This window comes from Pongo abelii, chromosome 7 (genome assembly GCF_028885655.2).
Source record: "Pongo abelii isolate AG06213 chromosome 7, NHGRI_mPonAbe1-v2.0_pri, whole genome shotgun sequence".
Taxonomy (NCBI): Eukaryota; Metazoa; Chordata; class Mammalia; order Primates; family Hominidae; genus Pongo; species Pongo abelii.
Window position 1 is genome coordinate 21970903 of NC_071992.2, and position 18988 is coordinate 21989890.

General features: G+C 45.2%; 1 protein-coding gene across 1 annotated transcript in view; it reads right to left on the minus strand.

Annotated features, from left to right (window-relative positions):
* Nucleotides 1-799: 799 nt before the first annotated feature.
* Nucleotides 800-18988, minus strand: part of SLC18A1 (solute carrier family 18 member A1) — a 38728-nt gene continuing 20539 nt past the window's right edge. The window contains exons 11-16 of the mRNA XM_024251197.3: nt 6557-6635; nt 5566-5617; nt 3949-4012; nt 3546-3665; nt 3201-3334; nt 800-1797 (exon numbers count right to left, since the gene is read on the minus strand). Coding sequence (XP_024106965.3) covers nt 1684-1797; nt 3201-3334; nt 3546-3665; nt 3949-4012; nt 5566-5617; nt 6557-6635 — 563 coding nt within the window. The 3' untranslated portion in view covers nt 800-1683. The remainder of the gene's footprint in view (nt 1798-3200; nt 3335-3545; nt 3666-3948; nt 4013-5565; nt 5618-6556; nt 6636-18988) is intronic.

Sequence of the window (18988 nt, forward strand, 5' to 3'; positions counted from 1 at the left end):
CCTGCCCCAGGTGGATGTCAGAGTCAGCAGGCTGTCATTGCCAGAGCTCCGCATCCCGCCCACCCCACTGCCACCTGTGTAAGCTATCCCAATGGTCATTCATTCACTCTGCATGTGTACTTACAGTTTATATATTTTGACAAATAATTTTCTAATTTCACCTTTGAGCTCCTTCAAAATCTGAGAAAGATGTCATCCTGACCAAAGATGATTATAACACATCTGGTTTTGGAAATCAGGTAGTCTAGTTAATGCCAGCCCCCTAAAAACATATCCGTAAGTCAGGTATCTATCATTTGCACGATGAAGATTCATTGAAAGGTTCAGCTTGAATGTGCTCTTTGATTCAGGGTTTGCATTGGAGCCAGACGACTCCTACAGAGCAGTGCAAAAATCAGAGCCGGGTGTTATTCCAGATAAAGTCTGAAAACCCCAATCTGATATTCAGGCATCCCAAAAGCCTGTCTGTGTGGGTCTCTCCATCCTGCTTCTTACCTCTATCTCTGCCATTATTTCCCACCCAGCCTATAAGCACCAACCTGTTCGTACTTGAACACAGAATATATACTAACTTACAGCATTAATCATTTTTTATACTGTGCACACCCTGTTTGCCCAAACAGATGGGGAGCTACTTAGGGGGATGCCATGTCTCCCACCTCTTTGAAATCCGATCACCCAATAAGTATTTCAAAAAGGTAGAAAAGTGTGATAATATTTATAGTATTTGCTATATTTGCCCACACAGTCTCTTGTGCTATAAAACAACATCTAGTTTACCAGGTCTAAATTAGGCAATAATGTATTTATTAGCAAGTATGAACAATGTCTCATTACACCCCTCCTATTAGGAAATCTACAATCGGGAGGGATTTCAAGGCAGTTTCTTTTCACTTCTTCCCATGAAATCTTGGGTCTAATCAATTATTTTTTCTGTCTTTCTTCTACTTTTATTCCTAAGAGTCTAAGAGGTTCAGAAAAGGTAGGAACACACAGGGGAGGTCAGGAGAACGTCAATAACTCCAGTAGAAGAGAAATGGGCTCCTGTTTCCGAATGATAATGAAAATAGAAGACACTTTTCACTGAGGGTAAAGCCCTTTTAGCAGCTGTAGATTTAGCCACAGAAAAATCACTCACTTTATTAAAAAAAAAAAAAAAAAAAAAAAACTTTTCAAGCTGGCATTTGGCAGCAAGACAATGCTGAGAACATTTTCTCAACTCAGCTGGGAAAACCCGGGAAGGAACATGTTGAGGAACAGAGGGTTACACTCTTCCAATCTGTTGGGAGTATGCCAGAGAAAATCAGGCAACAGATAAACGAGGCTTGTCAGTCGCCCCACTGGTTTCAGGGGCACATTGCTCACTACCGCCTCCATGCAATGAGTCACCCCTTGCAGAACCCGTCACAGCTCAAGTTTAATCAACCTCACAGCAGCGGGAAGGTGCATCACTCTGTCTTCCTATAAAAGATGGGCCACTGTGGCACCAAGACATAGAGGAAGAGCTACAAGTTATACAGGTGAGAAGAGTATTGGGGACAGTGTCCATGGGAGGGGAGGAAAGAAGATTCCCAGGCAGAGGTATGTGAAGCCCACTGAGCCGTGGGCTCAGCCATGGTGATCTGGTCCCAGGGAAAGAGGTGGTCACTGAGGCATCATGAATTCAGGGAGCACCTTCTGCAGCTACTCCTCATGGTCAGGCTCCTCATCACTGTCCTCCCCCAGAGGAAATTCCTTCGTAGGCTTCTGGGTTGCATACATCCGGGTCTCCATGGGGCAGTCCTGACTCAGAATAGCCTGCAGAGAGAGGCAAGAAGAGAAGCCACTGCACATCTTTTTTTTTTTTTTGAGATGGAGTCTCGCTCTGTTGCCCAGGCTGGAGTGCAGTGGCGCAATCTCAGCTCACTGCAAGCTCCGCCTCCCCGATTCACGCCATTCTCCTGCCTCAGCCTCCCTAGTAGCTGGGACTACAGGCGCCCGCCACCACGCCAGGCTAATTTTTTGTATTTTTAGCAGAGACGGGGTTTCACCGTGTTAGCCAGAATGGTCTCGATCTCCTGACCTCGTGATCCACCCGCCTCGGCCTCCCAAAGTGCTGGGATTACAGGCGTGAGCCACCGCGCCCGGCCAACCACCGCACATCTTTTTTTAACCAATCTTCCCATTCCATTCTCCCACTAGTTCATCCAAGGCTGACATTGCTAAGTACTCAAGAAACATGCATAGGACCCTCTGCATGTACATGCACCGGACCCTCTGCATGTACAGGCACCGGCCTCCCGAGGTACCTAGTATATCAACCCTTGTCAGGAGAAGTGTCTCATATGCTTTTAACTGAATCTAACAGTGGTAGTGAAAGTTACAGCAGGAAGACAAATGGAATCACCACCACTCCCTATCACACCTTCATGTCTTCTTTTGTTCCCTTGAGCAGCCTCTGTCAGCATCCCAAACCCATCAGGCCCTCAGGATGTTTGTGCAGCAGTAAGAGGAAAGTGCTTTATTAAAGAAAATCCTATGATATGGATCTCTTCCCTGGGGTTTTTGTACTTTTAAAAAGGTGACCTGCTGACCAACATGGAGAAACCCCATCTCTACTAAAAATACAAAAAATTAGCCAGACATGGTGGTGCATGCCTGTAATCCCAGCTACTTGGAAGGCCAAGGCAGGAGAATCTCTTGAACCCGGGAGGTGGAGGTTGTGGTGAGCCGAGATTGCGCCATTACACTCCAGCCTGGGCAACAAGAGTGAAACTCCTTCAAAAAAAAAAAAAAAAAAAAAAGTGACATGGTAAGCATAATGGTGCACTAGAGTGAATGAGTGGATGAATGGATGTGCCAGTGGAATTCCGCCCACTTATGAGGGAGTTAACTTGGTAATTCACATCTTGCTAGTAACTAGCAAGCTAAGAACAGTAACTACAATATGTCTTTGATGGTCCTCTGCCCCCATTTCCCTTCTCTACTGAAGACCCTTCCTGATAGCCCCAGAAAGAGGGGAAGTGGTTACTTAGAGAAGGGAAATTAAGGAAGTGCACAAAATAAATATGAAGATGAAAGGGGATTGGGAAACATGGCAAAGCAGAGAGAGTATCAACAGAGCAATAGAGGGAGGAAATGACAGCCCAGGATGAAAGGGAATGAGAGAGATGATGGAAAGAAACAGAAGTGAATTTTTTTTAGCAGTTGGCGCTCCTTACAAGTTTCTCCTCCTTGGCTGGGGGGCTCCGCAGGTAGTAGCAGAGTGGAGCATAGACGATGTTGATGACCCCAATGATGACCATGAGCCAGGGAAAACCGATGGCCTGTACAATGGCACCCCCGGTGGATGGACCTGGGAGGGATATATCAAAGTCACAAGTGTCTATGGAGCCTCCATATGGAGCATCCTCCACGTAAGACACTATGCTAGGGGCAGTGGGTGACCCAGAGGATGTCTCAGGGTCAAAGATCTCCAGAACCCTAGGAGGATAGCTTCCTGGCTGCACTTCCAGCTGCTAAAGAGTAGATAGGGGAAAGTGGGGCACCAGATCCTGCCAACATACCTATAGCAAAGCCCAGGCAAAAAGCCACATCAGCGATGGCGTAGACACTCCCATATACCGAGGTGTGGCGTAGATCCACCAGGTGCCCCATGATGGGCATCATAGAAGAATCCACCATGCCTGTGGCCAGAGCAAACAGGACACAGTCAGCCCCACCCACAGTCAGTACCATCCCGCCTCTGCTCCTCCATTTAGTCCATTCGCTTTGCCTGCTGTCTTCTCCCTTGGACCAACACCTGTCCAGGTGGGAATTACGAGCTCATCTCTCCACAACCCTGCCAGCTGCCCTCCTGATCCTTCTGCCTCTCCACCTACCTCCTCTGATGAGAAAAGCGGGAGGAAAGGCATCAGACCCAAAGCCAACATGCAGGGGCTTCTTGTTTTCTTTGAGGGCACTTCTTACCTATGGCAAGGCCAAGCCCTGCATTGGGGCCAATGAGACCAAAAATATTGTGAGCCAGAGGAACCTGCAAGGGGAAGGAGGAAGAGTCATCAGGACTCCGTATGGGTCAGGCGGGAGCAAGGTTGAAAGAGTTTTCACATGAAATGTGTTTATTCACAGTGCACTATTGGCCACATACATCATCCTCCTGCACTCTCACACTTTCTCACGGAAAAGAATCTATCCCTCCATTTTAAGGATATGAAAACTTGACCAGCGCTATTGTGTTTATTGCTCTATCCAAAGTTGCAGATCTAATGAGTGGCAAGATCAAGTTTGGACCTCAGACTTGACTCCATTATGCTCTAACGAGGGTCTTCCTTTGTTGCATGGATACTTTCTCCCCTTCCTCTACTCCTCTCTACCTAAACATACACTCCTGGTCTCATTCTTCATGGAATAAAGTTGCCTCTGTTCTCCATTATGGACATCACTGAGAGGTTTCATTTAGACTTCTAACTTGGTAGCTGTTGGAGAAAGAAGATAGAGAAGAGGCCCCAACAACCAGTTAGCTGTAAGCTAGAGGGGGCAGGTGGTGTGGCTTGGGTCCCCTGTCAGGAAGCTTGTGAGACTCATTCCTGTTGCCCTCCCAGTCCCCCAACAAAAACCCTTTCTTCCCTCTTTTTCAGGTTCCTCACCTCCCTCTCTGGGAACCTGCCATTCAAACCTGCTACCCCAGGACATTCACCCCTTAAGGGTTTAGCACACCATTTAGATGCTACTGGCTGATAACAATTTTTAGGGTTCATGTCCCAAGAAATGTTTATAATTTATCAATAGTATTGGCTGAGATTCACTATGGGCTCACCACGTGCCAGACACTGTGATTTATGTGGATTACCTTGACAACCCTGTGGACACCATCAGAACTCTCTCTACATAGATGAGGATGCTGAGCGCACAGAGATGAGGTAACCCGCTCCAAGTCACATGCATAGAAAGTGGCAAACCTGCCATGGAACCCGGATCCCATGCTCCTGCTCAGGACCTCCCGCTGGTCTTGACCACAGTGTACAGTGCCTTGTAGCCCTGTTCTTCTCTCCCTCAAGCCTAGGAGGTTTGTGTGTTTCTCATCCCCACTGGGAGAGCAGGAAATGAAGGCTTTGAGAGCTTGAGGGGGATTCTTGGAAATGAAAAAGTCCTTCTTTCTTTCTTCTTCTATCAAGCCTCTGGTGCCAGAGACTGGGGCATAGATGATGGTTCCCTGGGGATTTATGAGGCTATGTCAGGGTGGGATGAATAAATGAAGTCATAAAATGCGCCATTTTGCCATCCCCAGAAATGGATACCAACATGTATCACTTCATACGCCCACACATACAGCCTCAGACCTCTGGTTCCAGCTGCCCTATGGCTCTCTCCTTTCCCACTTCCCCTCAATGGAAAGCCACTGCAGCTCGTGGCGTCTTCCCCCTTGCTAAACTCCTGCTTATTCAGAAGCAGTCTTTCTGACAGTCCTTGCCAAGCCAACTCTGCTCATTTTAAAGGAAAGTGGTCTTTAAATGTCTGGGTCTCTCTCTCTCTCTCTCCCCCTCCCTCCCTCCCTCCGACCCCTCCCCCAGGTCTTATTATACTTACACAGAGCAAGCTGGTACCTACTACCAGCATCCCGATTAGGGAACACAGCCACCTGGAAGAAAAGAGCCATCATCAAACTCTGCTAGGGGAGACCTCCCCCCTACCTGCACCCCATCACCACCACGCTGACCTGTCCCACCAGCCCTAATCCCAGCAACCCCTTAGGACCTGAGGACAGCATCCGTACTTGACCAGTTTGTACCCAAAAGAGCTCTCTCCCTGCCCTTTCCTTGTCCCCCCTGGCTCCACACCTCTTTCTATAGAAAGGCAGAGGAGGTGCCATGGGACACACTCTTCCTTCCCTTACAGGAGGAATTAGCTGACTCAGAAGGCATTTTCTCCTTAGAAGTAGCCCTCAAACTTAACTCATGCCGTTGCCCAGCTCAGACTGCCTCCTACCTGTCCATATTTTATTTAGTCCTTGAGGTCTGTCTCACAAAACACAGAAAGTACCAAACTTCTTTCCTTCTCTGATGTCCTATGGCAGTGCTTCTAAAATCTTGGTGCTGAACTCCAAAGATAAAATTAAAGCTGTCCTTATTGTAGTGGAGGGACAGAATCGAGACTCATAGCTGTTGGCCCCCAACCCTTCCTCGTCAGTGGCTTCTGCGGTGCCTCTGTAGAACTCCCTAGGGTTCCACAGAACATAATTTGAAAATTACTTTCCCAAAATACTGCATTTTTCATAGCTGTTCTCTGTTGTGGTTATTTTATCTCTTCAACTGGACAGCAAATTGATGGAAAGTAAGGGGTGCCCCTCATGTATCCACTGCCTCTTCTATACCAATCAGCTCAGAGCTCAGGACTATCCATTCTCCATACCACCCTCACCACCCACTCACTACCCATCCTCCCAGTGGGAAGTTTTTATCGGTGTTTACTCGTCCTAAACTTTCAACTATATGGAAGCTGTTCATCATTCCAAGATCAGGAACAGGCACTCTTCCATCTTACATTTCTATTGTTCGTCCCAGATCCCCAGGCTACATACCGACCCATCTTGTTGGCCAACACACCAAAGAGGTTGGTGCCAATAAGGTAGGACACACTGGCAGGCAAGAAAGCTAGACCTGTGGAAGGACACAGATCCTTACCTTAGGACGTGCCCAATTTACTCTAAAATGCCTTGTCTCCTAAGAGACAGTGAAGCCCACCCCTGTAACCTTCCAAGATCCCCAAACCACTTTATTTTATTACCTGGGGACCTTTGTGCAAACCCACAGTAGTTGCCATAGGACCCCCACAGCTCTCCTTTCTTCAGGAGCAGGCCTTTGTTTAGCCTCAGTGCTTTTGTTTGTTTGTTTGTTTGTTTGTTTTTTTTGAGACAGGGCCTCACTCTGTCACCCAGGCTGGAGTGCAGTGGTACAATCTCAGCCCACTGCAGCCTCGACCTCCTGGGCTCAAGTGATCCTCCCAGCTCAGCCTCCAAGTGGCTGGGACTACAGGTGAACACCACCATACCTAGTTGTTTTTTGTTTGTTTGTTTGCTTTTTTTTTGTAGAGATGGAGTCTCCTCATGTTGCCCAGGCTGATCACGAACTCCTGCCTGCCTCGGCCTCCCAAAGTGCTGGGATTACAGATGTGAGCCACCACACCTGGCCTAGCCTCAGCACATTTAATGTGCTTCCAGCTCCCCACTTAGATTCCCAATGAATGGCCCTGATGAGCCATTCTCATGTATAAAATACCCTTGATTATCAGCGTGAGAATGTGAGCTTCAGAGGTGGCGTGGTTGGGTGCCACATACCCATACATAATTCCTGGGAAGTGAATTCCTGCCTTGCTACTTACCTGCCCTTCTATTTCTCTGAGAGGGATTTTGGATTAATTATTAAACCTTTCTGAGCCTTGGTTTCCACATCTGGAAAAAGCAAAGCTATGATTATATCATACCAGGTTACAATGTGGAGCAAATTAGGTAATGCATGCAAAAATATTTTGTAAATTGAAGTCCTGAACACATGGCTTTTTGTGACAGTGGAGGGAAGTGTTCAGGAAACACGGGTTTTGGAGCCACACAAAGCTCCAAATTTTGCATTCAAATCATGGCTTGACGACTTGTTAGCTCTGTGACCTTGGACAATTTACTTAACCTGTCCGAGTCTCATCCATTCATTCATTCATTCATTCATTCATTTTAACAAACTTTTACCATGTGTCAGGTATTCTGGGGGCTGGGAATACAGCGGTGAATAAGACAAACAAAATTCTAGCCCTCAGCTAGCTTATACTCCAGGGGAGGGAGACATACAATAAACAAGTAAACAAATACACAAAAAAGATAATTTTGAAAAGTATTGAGTTATCTGCAGGAAATTTAATGTCGTGATATGGCAGAGCAACTCAGAAGGGCTACCTGGGATTTCAGGGTTGGGGAAGGCTCCTCTGGGGAAGTGACACTCGAGTTGAGACCTTAATAACCAAAGCGAGCACTTCAAGCAGAAAATAAAAAGCATCTAATGCAAATTAAGAGGTCTCAAAGAAATCATTTAGTTTGCTTTAAGAGTAGAAAGGATGTCTGTGTGGCTGAAACGTAAGAGGAAAGTGGAGGGTGAGAAAATGAAGGTCCTAGAAATGAATCTGGTTATTCCAAGAACAATGGAAGTTTTGGAAGGAAATGACATAATTGGATTTATATTGTCTAAAATCCCTTAGAAGAATGGGTTCATGAGACAAGAGTGGAAACCAGACTATTTGCAGAATCCAAGAGAAAAGTGATGGTGTCTCAGATTAGAAGTCATGGTAGAGAGAAGTGAACAAAATGGGAGGTTTTGGAGGTAGAGTTGGCGACATTTTCTCTTGGAATTGGTACAGACATAGCGGGAGTGAGGAGGGGAAGTGAGAAATCAGGGATAACCTAGGTTTTTATCTTAATCAATTGGGTAGCTGGAGATAGGGAAAACTGGTGGAAGTGCAAGAGCGTGGGGGGAACGTGAGAGGTTTGAAGTGACTGGTAGATATCCAAGCAGAGCTGTCAGGCAGTTAGATACACAAATCTAGAGTTCTAAGGAGAGAGAAATTTGAGACATTGGTTTACACATGGTTCTTAAAGCCATGCAAATGGATGGGATTGCTTATGAAAGAACAAATAAAGAATAGAGATCCAAGGACTGAGTCTTGGGGGACTCCTATCTTTAAATGTTAGCAAAGAACGCAGAGATAGCACAGGTGATGAGAAGTAGCCAATGAAGTAGGTGAGGAGAGATAGAATCGAGAAGAGTCTAGCCTTTGATCAGGGCTGGGATGCTCCAACCATAATTAGAGAGAAGGCTGGGAATGTGGGTTCAGGTGCAGGATACTGGGTACACTTAGTGATGGAAACATGAGAGTTCCCTTCTCATTGCTTCCATTTTCTCATAGCTTCTGTTTTCTCAATGACTAGGAGGCAAAGTCAACAACTGAGAATGATGATGGTGAAGGGACGGGAGTGCATATGAGGTTAAAATGAAGAAATATAAAATAGTCATTTTGGAAAAGAAGAAGGAGGACATAACTAGGGACTTATAGAAAGATTGCTGGACAGTGTGAAACCCACTTTAGATTTGTGGCCATAAGTATAAGGTGAGACCAACAGCCTGGTTGTGTGTTTTTTTGCAGCCCCATGCCATGGCTCAGTTACAGACAAGGAGTAGGCAACAAGACAGCTTAGCCAGAGTGAAGTTTTTGGCAAGTGACAAGCCCAGAGGGAGTGACGAGTTTCAGAAGAGTGACATCCATGATGGGCCATTGAATCCAAGTTGAAGAAAGAAAGAAGTGAGGACAGGCTGGGCGCTGTGGCTCACGCCTGTAATCCCAGCACTTTGGGAGACCGAGGGGGGTGGATCACAAGGTCAGGAGATTGAGACCATCCTAGCTAACATGGTGAAACCCCAACTCTACTAAAAATACAAAAAATTAGCCGGGCATTGTGGCGGGCACCTGTAGCCCAGCTACTCAGGAGGCTGAGGCAGGAGAATGGCATGAACCCAGGAGGCAGAGCTTGCAGTGAGCCACTGCACTCCAGCCTGGGCAACAGAGCAAGACTCTGTCTCAAAAAAAAAAAAAAGAAGTGAGGACAGGAGTAGTGATGGAAGAAAAATTACTGAGGACAGTGAATTGGTGATCCCAGTTTGGTCCAAAATTGTTGATATGGGACTATTAGAACACCTGAGAAGGGAATATGTAAGATGAGAACTGGATTGTTTGGAACTGAGATTTCAGAGGAAATATAATTAATACTGATGTCAAGGTGATATTGCTTGGATATTTGTCCCCTTGAAATCTCATGTTATAACTTCATCTCCAATGTTAAAGGTGGGGCTGAGTGGGAGGTGTGTGAATCATGGGAATGAATCCCTCACGAGTGGTGTGGTGCTGTCCCCATCCTCACGGTAATGAGTGACTTCTTGCTCTGTAAGTTCACACAAGAGCTGGTTGTTAAAAGAGCTGGGCCTACTGAGGCCCTCACCAGAGGCAGATGCTGGTGCCAGGCTTCTTGTACAGCATGTAGAACCATAAGCCAAAAAAACCTCTTTTCTTTATAAATTACCCAGCTTCAGATATTCCTTTATAGCCATGCAAAATGAACTAATACACAAAGTGAAGGCATAAATAGGATTAAATTGGTTAAGGTGAAAAGGAGGAAAGGATCATTGCAAAAGAGTAGTTTAAAAAATTAGGAGGCCAAGATCCACAGTTATCCACCTGGATATTGAAGTCACCAAAAATGGTGACAGGAGTAGAGGTGAAAAGAACATGGGCCAGATGTTGACAGCTTTAATGAATGAGGAGGGACAGCTAAGAGGTCACTAGATGTTTGCAATAAAGAAGGGTTGGGTGGTGTAATCTAACAACATGACATTCAAAGGAGCTGAGGTCTTTGAAGGAGAACAGAGAAGAAATGACTTGGAAGCAGCAAAGGAGAGCAAGGTGTGGAACATGAACTTCCGTCTAGATGCTGCAGGGAAACAATATTCACAGAAAACATCTGGGTCTCAGTAGGGCAAGAAGATGAAATACATGTTCAGAGAAAAGGATGAGGGCATAGGATGCTTGCTGATGACAAGTCCAGGATTTGAAAGAGCATTGGGAAATTGGGTCAGATCAAGAAATCTCTGAGGACAACCCCCTTTGGGAGCTCTGTTTTCACTCTATTAAATCTTGCAACTGCACACTCTTCTGGTCCGTGTTTGTTCTGGCTCAAGCTGAGCTCTCACTCACCGTCCACCACTGCTGAATGCTGCCATCACAGACCCTCCATTGACTTCCACCCCTCCGGATCTGGCAGGGTGTCCACTGTGCTTCTGATCCAGTGAGGCACCCATTGCCACTCCTGATGGGGTAGAGGCTCACCATTGTTCCTGCGCACCTAAGTGCCCGGGTTCATCCTAATCCAGCTGAACACTACTCACTGCATTCCACAGTTCTCTTCTGTGACCCACGGCTTCTGATAGAGCTATAACACTCACCACATGGCCCAAGGTTCCATTCCTTGGAATCCATGAGGCCAAGAGCCCCAGGTCAGAGAACAAAAGGCTTGCCGCCATCTGGGGAGCGGCCCACCCCATCTTGGGAGCTCTAAGAACAAAGACCTGCCAGTAACATCTGGTGGCCAATACGGGGCTTCTCCAAAGTGGTGAGTAATATTGGATCACTTTTGCTTGCTATTCTGTCGTATCCTTCCTTAGAGTCAGAGGAAAATACTGAGCACCTGTCGGCCAGTTAAAAACTATTAGCATGGCCGCTGGACTAAAGACTCAGCTGTGAAGCTTTCTGGGAAAAGGCTTTCTAACAACTCCCAATCCTTCTAGGTTGGGAGCATTGGTCTGCCTGGAACCAGCTTCTGCTTTCACAATTTTCCTGGGGGAAGCCGAGGGCCAACTAGAGGCAGAAAGCTGTCATTCCGAACTATGGGCATTGATCGATTGAGATCATGATGCAGCCAGAAGTCTCTACTCTATAGTTGCCCATGTGTGTGCCCCTACCTCTTCTTCTGACCCATACCTCCTGGGTCCCAACCATGACTTTCTTGAAAGTGTAGCCCCAGAATTCTCCTTACCTCTGAATCTACTTCCTCCGATCCCTGCCTCCTAGGTACTAATGCTTCAGACTTTCACTTCCTCTGCCAAGTATTAGAGCAAGTTGTGTCTCCAAAGGGGATCTAAGGAAGCTCTACACTGTGTCCTTAAGCACCAAGGCTGTGAACCCAGGGAGTCTTGCCCCTGGTGTCCCTCCCAATTTAGGTATACAGCTCTCAACATGGGCAGTTATGTGGGACCCATTCCCCACCACCCTTCCCAGGGCCCCAAGTTTGTAAATGGCTAGGAGGATTGCTCTGCCATTGTGTAAGTACTCTCTTCCCTCAATTTCTACCCAGCTTACCCACCCCGTGCAATACAATCTCCAAGCCTCAGTTCCTTGGCAAGGGCCTTAGAACTGGTTACCCAGTACTTTAACAACTGGAACTGGGCCTGCGACAACATAATAGATGAGTAAGAAAGCAAATTGAGTAAATTAAAGGGATGGCCCAAATGCATTCAATCTGTAGTGGCAACTGCTTTGCTAACAGAAGAAAGTAGAAAAATAACTTTTAGGGGAAACCTCATTGTGAGCACACCTCACCAGTTCAGAACTATCCTTAGTCAAAAAAAAAAAAAAAAAAAAAAAAAAAAAGTTAGCTTACTAACTCAAAAATCTTAAAGTATGGGGCTATTCTGTTAAGAAAAAAAAAAGATGACTTAACATTAACCACTGAAAATCCCCTTAACCCAGCCAATTTCCTAACAGGGGATTTTCATCTTAATTACCATACAAAGGTCCGACCAGACTTAGGAGGTACCCCCTTCAGGACAGGAGGATAGATGGTTCCTCCCGGGTGATTGAGGGAAAAAACCGTAATGGGTATTCAGTAATTGATAAGGAAACTCTTGTAGAAGCAGAGTTAGGAAAATTGCCTAATAATTCGTCTGCTCAAACGTGCGAGCTGTTTGCATTCAGCCAAGCCTTAAAGTACTTACAAAACCAGCAAGCCCATCTTTTTCTCCTCGCTCTCCTTCTTGTAGGAAAAAGACACATAGGATAAACAGGATCCATCTCTCATATTTCGTACCCAAAAGGACTTAATCCGGGGCAACGAAAAGTTTAAGATCAATAATTAGGGCGTATTCCTACAAAGGAAAAGAAGGACAAAGGCCCTAGTGGGCAAAAGCTCTATCTCAATCCTGACTCAAAGGGTTACCTACACCCTCTCTGAAATGAATTTGCATGAGAATTGTTGTTTATGGGAACGCTTCTTGATGGAGCAACTGGGTTGCCCAGCCGAGCTCTAGAACTCACCCCTGATCGCAAATGCTATGTTGGGCATGCTGGTAACGGACCACCAGAATCCAGCAGCCCGGACTCCTTTCTTTGTAGTCAAGAAAGGCGGGAAATCAGGTGCAGAACTGCTACATCAGTAAGCGTAACTAATCCGGTAAGCAGAGGTCCATGGGTGGTTACACACCCTGGAAAGGAATAAGCATTAAGACCATAGAGGACACTCTAGGACTAACGCTCATCGGAAAATGACTAGGGGTGCTGGCATCCTCATGTTCTTTTTTCAGATGGGAAACGTTTTCCCCAAGGCAAAAACGCCCCTAAGATGTGTTCTGGAGAGATTTAATGTTACTGCTAGATCAAACACTAACCCCAAATGAAAGAAGTGCAGCCATAATTGCAGCCTGAGAGTTTTGTGATCTCTGGTATCTCAGTCAGGCCAATGATAGGATGACAACAGAGGAAAAAGAACAATTCCCCACAGGCCAGCAGGCAGTTCCCAGTGTAGACTCTCAGTGGGACACAGAATCAGAACATGGAGATTGGTGCCGCAGACATTTGCTAACTTGCGTGCTAGAAAGACTAAGGAAAACTAGGAAGAAGCCTATGAATTACTCAATGATGTCCACTATAACACAGGGAAAGGAAGAAAATCTTACTGCCTTTCTGGAGAGACTACGGGAGGCATTGAGGAAGCATACCTCTCTGTCTCCTGACTCTATTGAAGGCCAACTAATCTTAAAGGATAAGTTTATCACTCAGTCAGCTGCAGACATCAGAAACAAACTTCAAAAGTCCACCTTAGGCCCAGAGCAAAACTTAGAAACCCTATTGAACTTGGCAACCTCATTTTTTTATAATAGAGATCAGGAGGAGCAGGTGGAATGGGACAAACGGGATAAAAAGAAGGCCACCTCTTTAGCCATGGCCCTCAGGCAAGTGGACTTTGGAGGTTCTGGAATACAGGAAGCCTGGGCAAATCAAATGCCTAATAGGGCTTGCTTCTAGTGCAGTCTACAAGGACACTTTAAAAAAGATTGTCCGAATAGAAATAAGCCACCCCCTCATCCATGCTCCTTATGTCAAGGGAATCACTGGAAGGCCCACTGCCCCAGGGGAAAAAGGTCCTCTGAGTCAGAAGCCACTAACCAGATGATCCAGCAGCAGGACTGAGGGTGCCTGGGGCAAGAGCCAGCCCATGCCATCACCCTCACATAGCCCTGGGTATGCTTGACCTTTGAGGGCCAGGAGGTTAACTGTCTCCTGGACACTGGTGCAGCCTTCTCAGTCTTACTCTCCTGTCCCTGACAACTGTCCTCCAGATCTGTCACTATCCGAGAGGTCCTAGGACAGGCAGTCACTAGATACTTCTCCCAGCCACTAAGTTGTGACTGGGGAACTTTGCTCTTTTCACATGCCTTTCTAATTATGCCTGAAAGCCCCACTCCTTTATTAAGGAGAGACATTCTCACAAAAGCAGGGGCCATTATACACCTGAACATAGAGAAGGAACACCTGTTTGTTGTGCTCTGCTTGAGGAAGGAATTAATCCTGAAGTCTGGGCAACAGAAGGACAATATGGACTAGCGAAGAATGCCCATCCCGTTCAAGTTAAACTAAAGGATCCCACCTCCTTTCCCTACCAAAGGCAGTACCCCTTAGACCCGAGGCTCAACAAGGACTCCAAAAGATTGTTAAGGACCTAAAAGCCCAAGGCCTAGTAAAACTATGCAACAGCCCCTGCAGTACTCCAATTTCAGGAGTACAGAAACCCAATGGACAGTGGAGGTTAGTGCAAGATCTCAGGATTATCAATGAGGCTATTGTCCCTCTATACCAAGCTGTACCTAACCCTTACACTCTACTTTCCCAAATACCAGAGGAAGCAGAGTGGCTAACAGTCCTGGACCATAAGGATGCCTTTTTCTACATCCCTGTACATCCTGACTCTCAATTCTTGTATGCCTTTGAAGACCCTCTGTACCCATACTTGCCTGGTAAGCCTATTTAATACCACCCTCACTAGGCTCGATGAAACCTTGGCCAAAATCCTACTAACTGTTGGATATGCCTCCCACTGCACTTTAGGCTATACATTTCAATCTCTGTATCTTTAACCTCCTTGTTAAGTTTGTCTCTTCCAGAATTGAAGCTGTAAAACTATAAATGGTTCTTCAAATGGAGCCCCCAGATGCAGTCTGTGACTAAGATCTACCACAGACTCCTGTACTGGCCTGCTAGTCCATGCTCCAATGTTGATGACATTGAAAGCAACCCTCCCAAGGAACTCTCAACTGCATGACCCCTACTATGCTCCAGTTCGGCAGGAAGCAGTTAGAGCGGTCATCGGCCAACCTCCGCAACAGCACTTGGGTTTTCCTGTTGAGAGGGGTTACTGAGAGACAGGACTAGCTGGATTTCCTAGGCCAACTAAGAATTCCTAAGCCTAGCTGGGGAAGGTGACCATATCCACCTTTAAACAAGGGGCTAGTAACTCAACTCACACCTGACCAATCACATAGTAAAGAGAGATCACTAAAATACCAATTAGGTTAAAAGCAGGAGGTAAAGAAATAATCAAATCATCTATCACCTGAGAGCACAGAGGGAGGGACAATGATTGGGATATAAACCCCCAGCATTGCAGCCAGCCGTGGCAACCCCCTTTGGGCCCCCTCCCATTATATGATAGCTCTGTTTTCACTCTATTAAATCTTGCAGCTGCAAAAAAAAAAAAAGAAAAAAAAAAAAGAAAGAAAAGAAATCTCTGAAACATGGGGATAATTGTAATTTCTACCAGACAGGCCAGTTGTGAGGTTTAAAGGAAATAGTGCATATCAAGCATTTTGCTCGTGCCTGTCGCAGAGTAAGGGCCCTACAAGCACTGGTCTTGATTATTATCATCATAACTCATGAGTGACATGTCAGGACTTGAGTCCAGGCCATCTCACTCTAACTCCAGGTGTTTCCACTATGCCACATCCCCAGTGTGGTAGCACAGATGGCTCTGGTATAAGGGACTGCTTGAGATCAGCAGAGTGAGTTTGTCTGGATCTCAGCAGCCCTTTTAATCCCTCTCTGTACCTAGAAAAAAACAGTGCAGGCTGACAAAAAATACCATGGCAATTACAATTAAATTAAAAGTCAACAATCGACCATTTATTGGCTGACAACTTGTTTGCTTTTAATATTCTCTTCTATGGAGTAGAAGTAAGCACACCTTAGTGTATTTGTGTAGGCTATCTGGACAGGTGGCAATCTGTTGCAAACTGTACCCATTCGTTTATATTTAATTGCTTAAAAAAATTAAAACTACTCAATTGTTTATCTAGTATGTGGAAGTAAGCACCTCTAGGAAGCCTAAGGCCTCCTAGATACACCTCCTTGACATCATTTTAAATGGCGTAAAATTTCCTTAATTAGATTTTTTTCAATCCATGTTGCTTGTTCTTTAGGAGCTGATTATAGCTTACATTTTAGCAGTATTTTGTGCAAAATAGGTGCTCCAGAATATGTATTTATAGATACATGACCCCTGCATGAAAAACACCTGTTTTTCACAGTGAATCTCTAAGGGGTGAGGGATTACACATTTTGTGACTATCAAAATGGTTTAAACTAAAATTGTACAAATAATTTTTTATGTACTGATAGTATCCTGTGTTCCATGCACTGGGCTAATCCATTTAGGATTCCAGATGAAAATGACTCCGAAAAATATCTACTTTTTTACAAATTAAAAAACTGGAGTTGGTCTTAGTCTGTTCTATTTTTGCTGCTGTAACATATTACCACAGATTGGGTAATTCATAAAGAAAAAAGATGTATTTGGATCACAATGCTGGAAGCTGGGAAGTGCAAGTGCATGGCACCAGCATCTGCTTGGCCATCTGGTGAGGGACTTCTTGTTGGGTCATAATACGGCCGAAGGGTATCACATGGAGAAAGGGCATTTGAGAGAGAAAGGAAAAAGGGGCCAAACTCCCCGCTTTTGTGACTAACCCACTCCTATGATATTGCTTTAATCTATTCATAAAGGCGGTGCCCCTAGGACTTCATCACCTACTAAAGGTTCCACTTCTCAACACTGTTGCATTGGGGATTAAGTTTCCAACACACAAATTTTGGAGGACATAGCATTCTACCCCTGGCCTCCAAAATTCGTGTCCTTGTCACAATGCAAAATGCATTCAATCCATCCCAATAGTTTCAGAAGTCTTAAGTGGTTCCAGTATAAACTCAAAAGTCCAAAATCCAGAGTCTTGTCTAAATTAGATATGGGGGAGATTCCAGGTATGATTAATCCTGAGGCAAATTCCCTCCAGCTGTGAGACTGTGAAATCAAAACAAATTATACTTCGCCCTTTGAATTTGCAGGTTTCACATCCTTGGATTCAACCAAATGCAGATCAAAAATATTTGAGGAAAAAAAATAAAAATAAAAATAAAAGATAAAAATAATACAAACAAGAAAACAATACAGTATAACAACTATTTACATGGCATTTCCATTGCATTAGGTGTTACAAGTCATCGAGAGAGGATTATAGTACATGGAAGGATGTGTGTAGATTATATGCAAATACGATGCCATTTTATGTAAGGGACTTGAACTTCCTTGAAGTTTGGTATCTGTGAGGAGTCCTAGAACCAGTCTCCTATGGATACCAAGGGATAATTTATCTACTTTCAAAAATAATGGTGGAACAAAGATAGAATAGACGTTCTCATTTCAAAAGCAAGCAACTGGGAAGAAGAAAGGGGTAACAGGTCCCGTGAAAGTCCAAAACCCAAAATGGAAAACAATATTAAGTCTTAAAGCTGGAGAATAATTGCCTTTGACTTCATGTCCAAAATCCTGGGCACACTGGAGTGGAGTTTGGACCCCTAAGGCATCAGGCAGCCCCACCCCTATGGTCTTTCTGGGCTCAGTCCACCCAGCAGCAATCATGGGTTGGAGTCTTGTGCTTACAGGCCACCATGCTGGTGCCCCTACAGTTCTGTGATCTTGGAAGTGGCTGTGCATGACATCTTTTCAAATTTAGGTGGAGGAAGTAATGCACCCATAGCTCTTGCGTTCTGTGCACATGCAAAATTTGCACCACATAGACACCACCAAGGCTTACCACTTGCACCCTCCAGAGTGGGAGGCCAGGCCACATCTGGGCCCACTTGAGCCATGGCTGGCACAGTTGAGGGGCACTGCACTGAAAAGCAGACAGCAGAGTCCCAAGGTGGTCCTGGGCAGTGAGCCCATGGAGGGTGCCCCAGGCTTATTCCCAAACCATTCTGCCCTCCTATATCTCTGGGCCAGTAATGGGAGGCACAGCTTCAAAGGTCTCTAAAATGCCTTTGTGGTCTTTCTCCCACAGTCTTAATAAATGGTGCCTGGCTCCCTTTTATCCATACTAATCACTTTAGGTTGCTTGGCCATGCTCTTGGTGTGCTCTCCTAAAGATGCCTTTTCCTTCTTTCCAAGGCCAGGCAGCAAATTTTCCAAGTCTTTCTGTTTTGCTTCTCTTTTAACCATAAATTTCACCTTTAGGTCATATCTTTGCTTTCACATGTCACTATACATGCAGTTAAAACAGCCACACAGCAGCCTGAAGCTTTGCTGCTTAGCTATTTCTTCTGCCAGATATCCTAGTTTATTGCCTCTAAGTTCTTTATTCCATAAAGTCCTAGGTTATGGATACAAGTCTGCCAAGTTTTTTGTAACTGTATAACAAGGATGACCTTTACTCTAGTGTCCAATACCTTGTTCCTCATTTCTGTCTGAGACCTCGTCAGAATGACCTTTACTGTCCATATTTCTATCAACATTCTGGTCACAACCTCTTAACCAATGTCTAAAAAGATTCAGACTTTCTATATAGCTCTCCTCTTCTTCTGAGCCCTCACCAGCATCACCCTTAATGCCTTAACCACAGCAATACAGGCTCTTTCTAGCCTGCTCCTCCAAATTATTCCAGCCTCTACCAATTTTCCAGTTCCAAAGCTGCTTCCATATTTTCAAGTATTTGTTATAGCAGCAGCCCTGTTTCTCAGTACCCATTTTCTGTCTTAGTCCATTTTCTGCTGCTATAACAGAATACCAGAGTGCACGATTTATAAAGAAAAGAGAGTTATT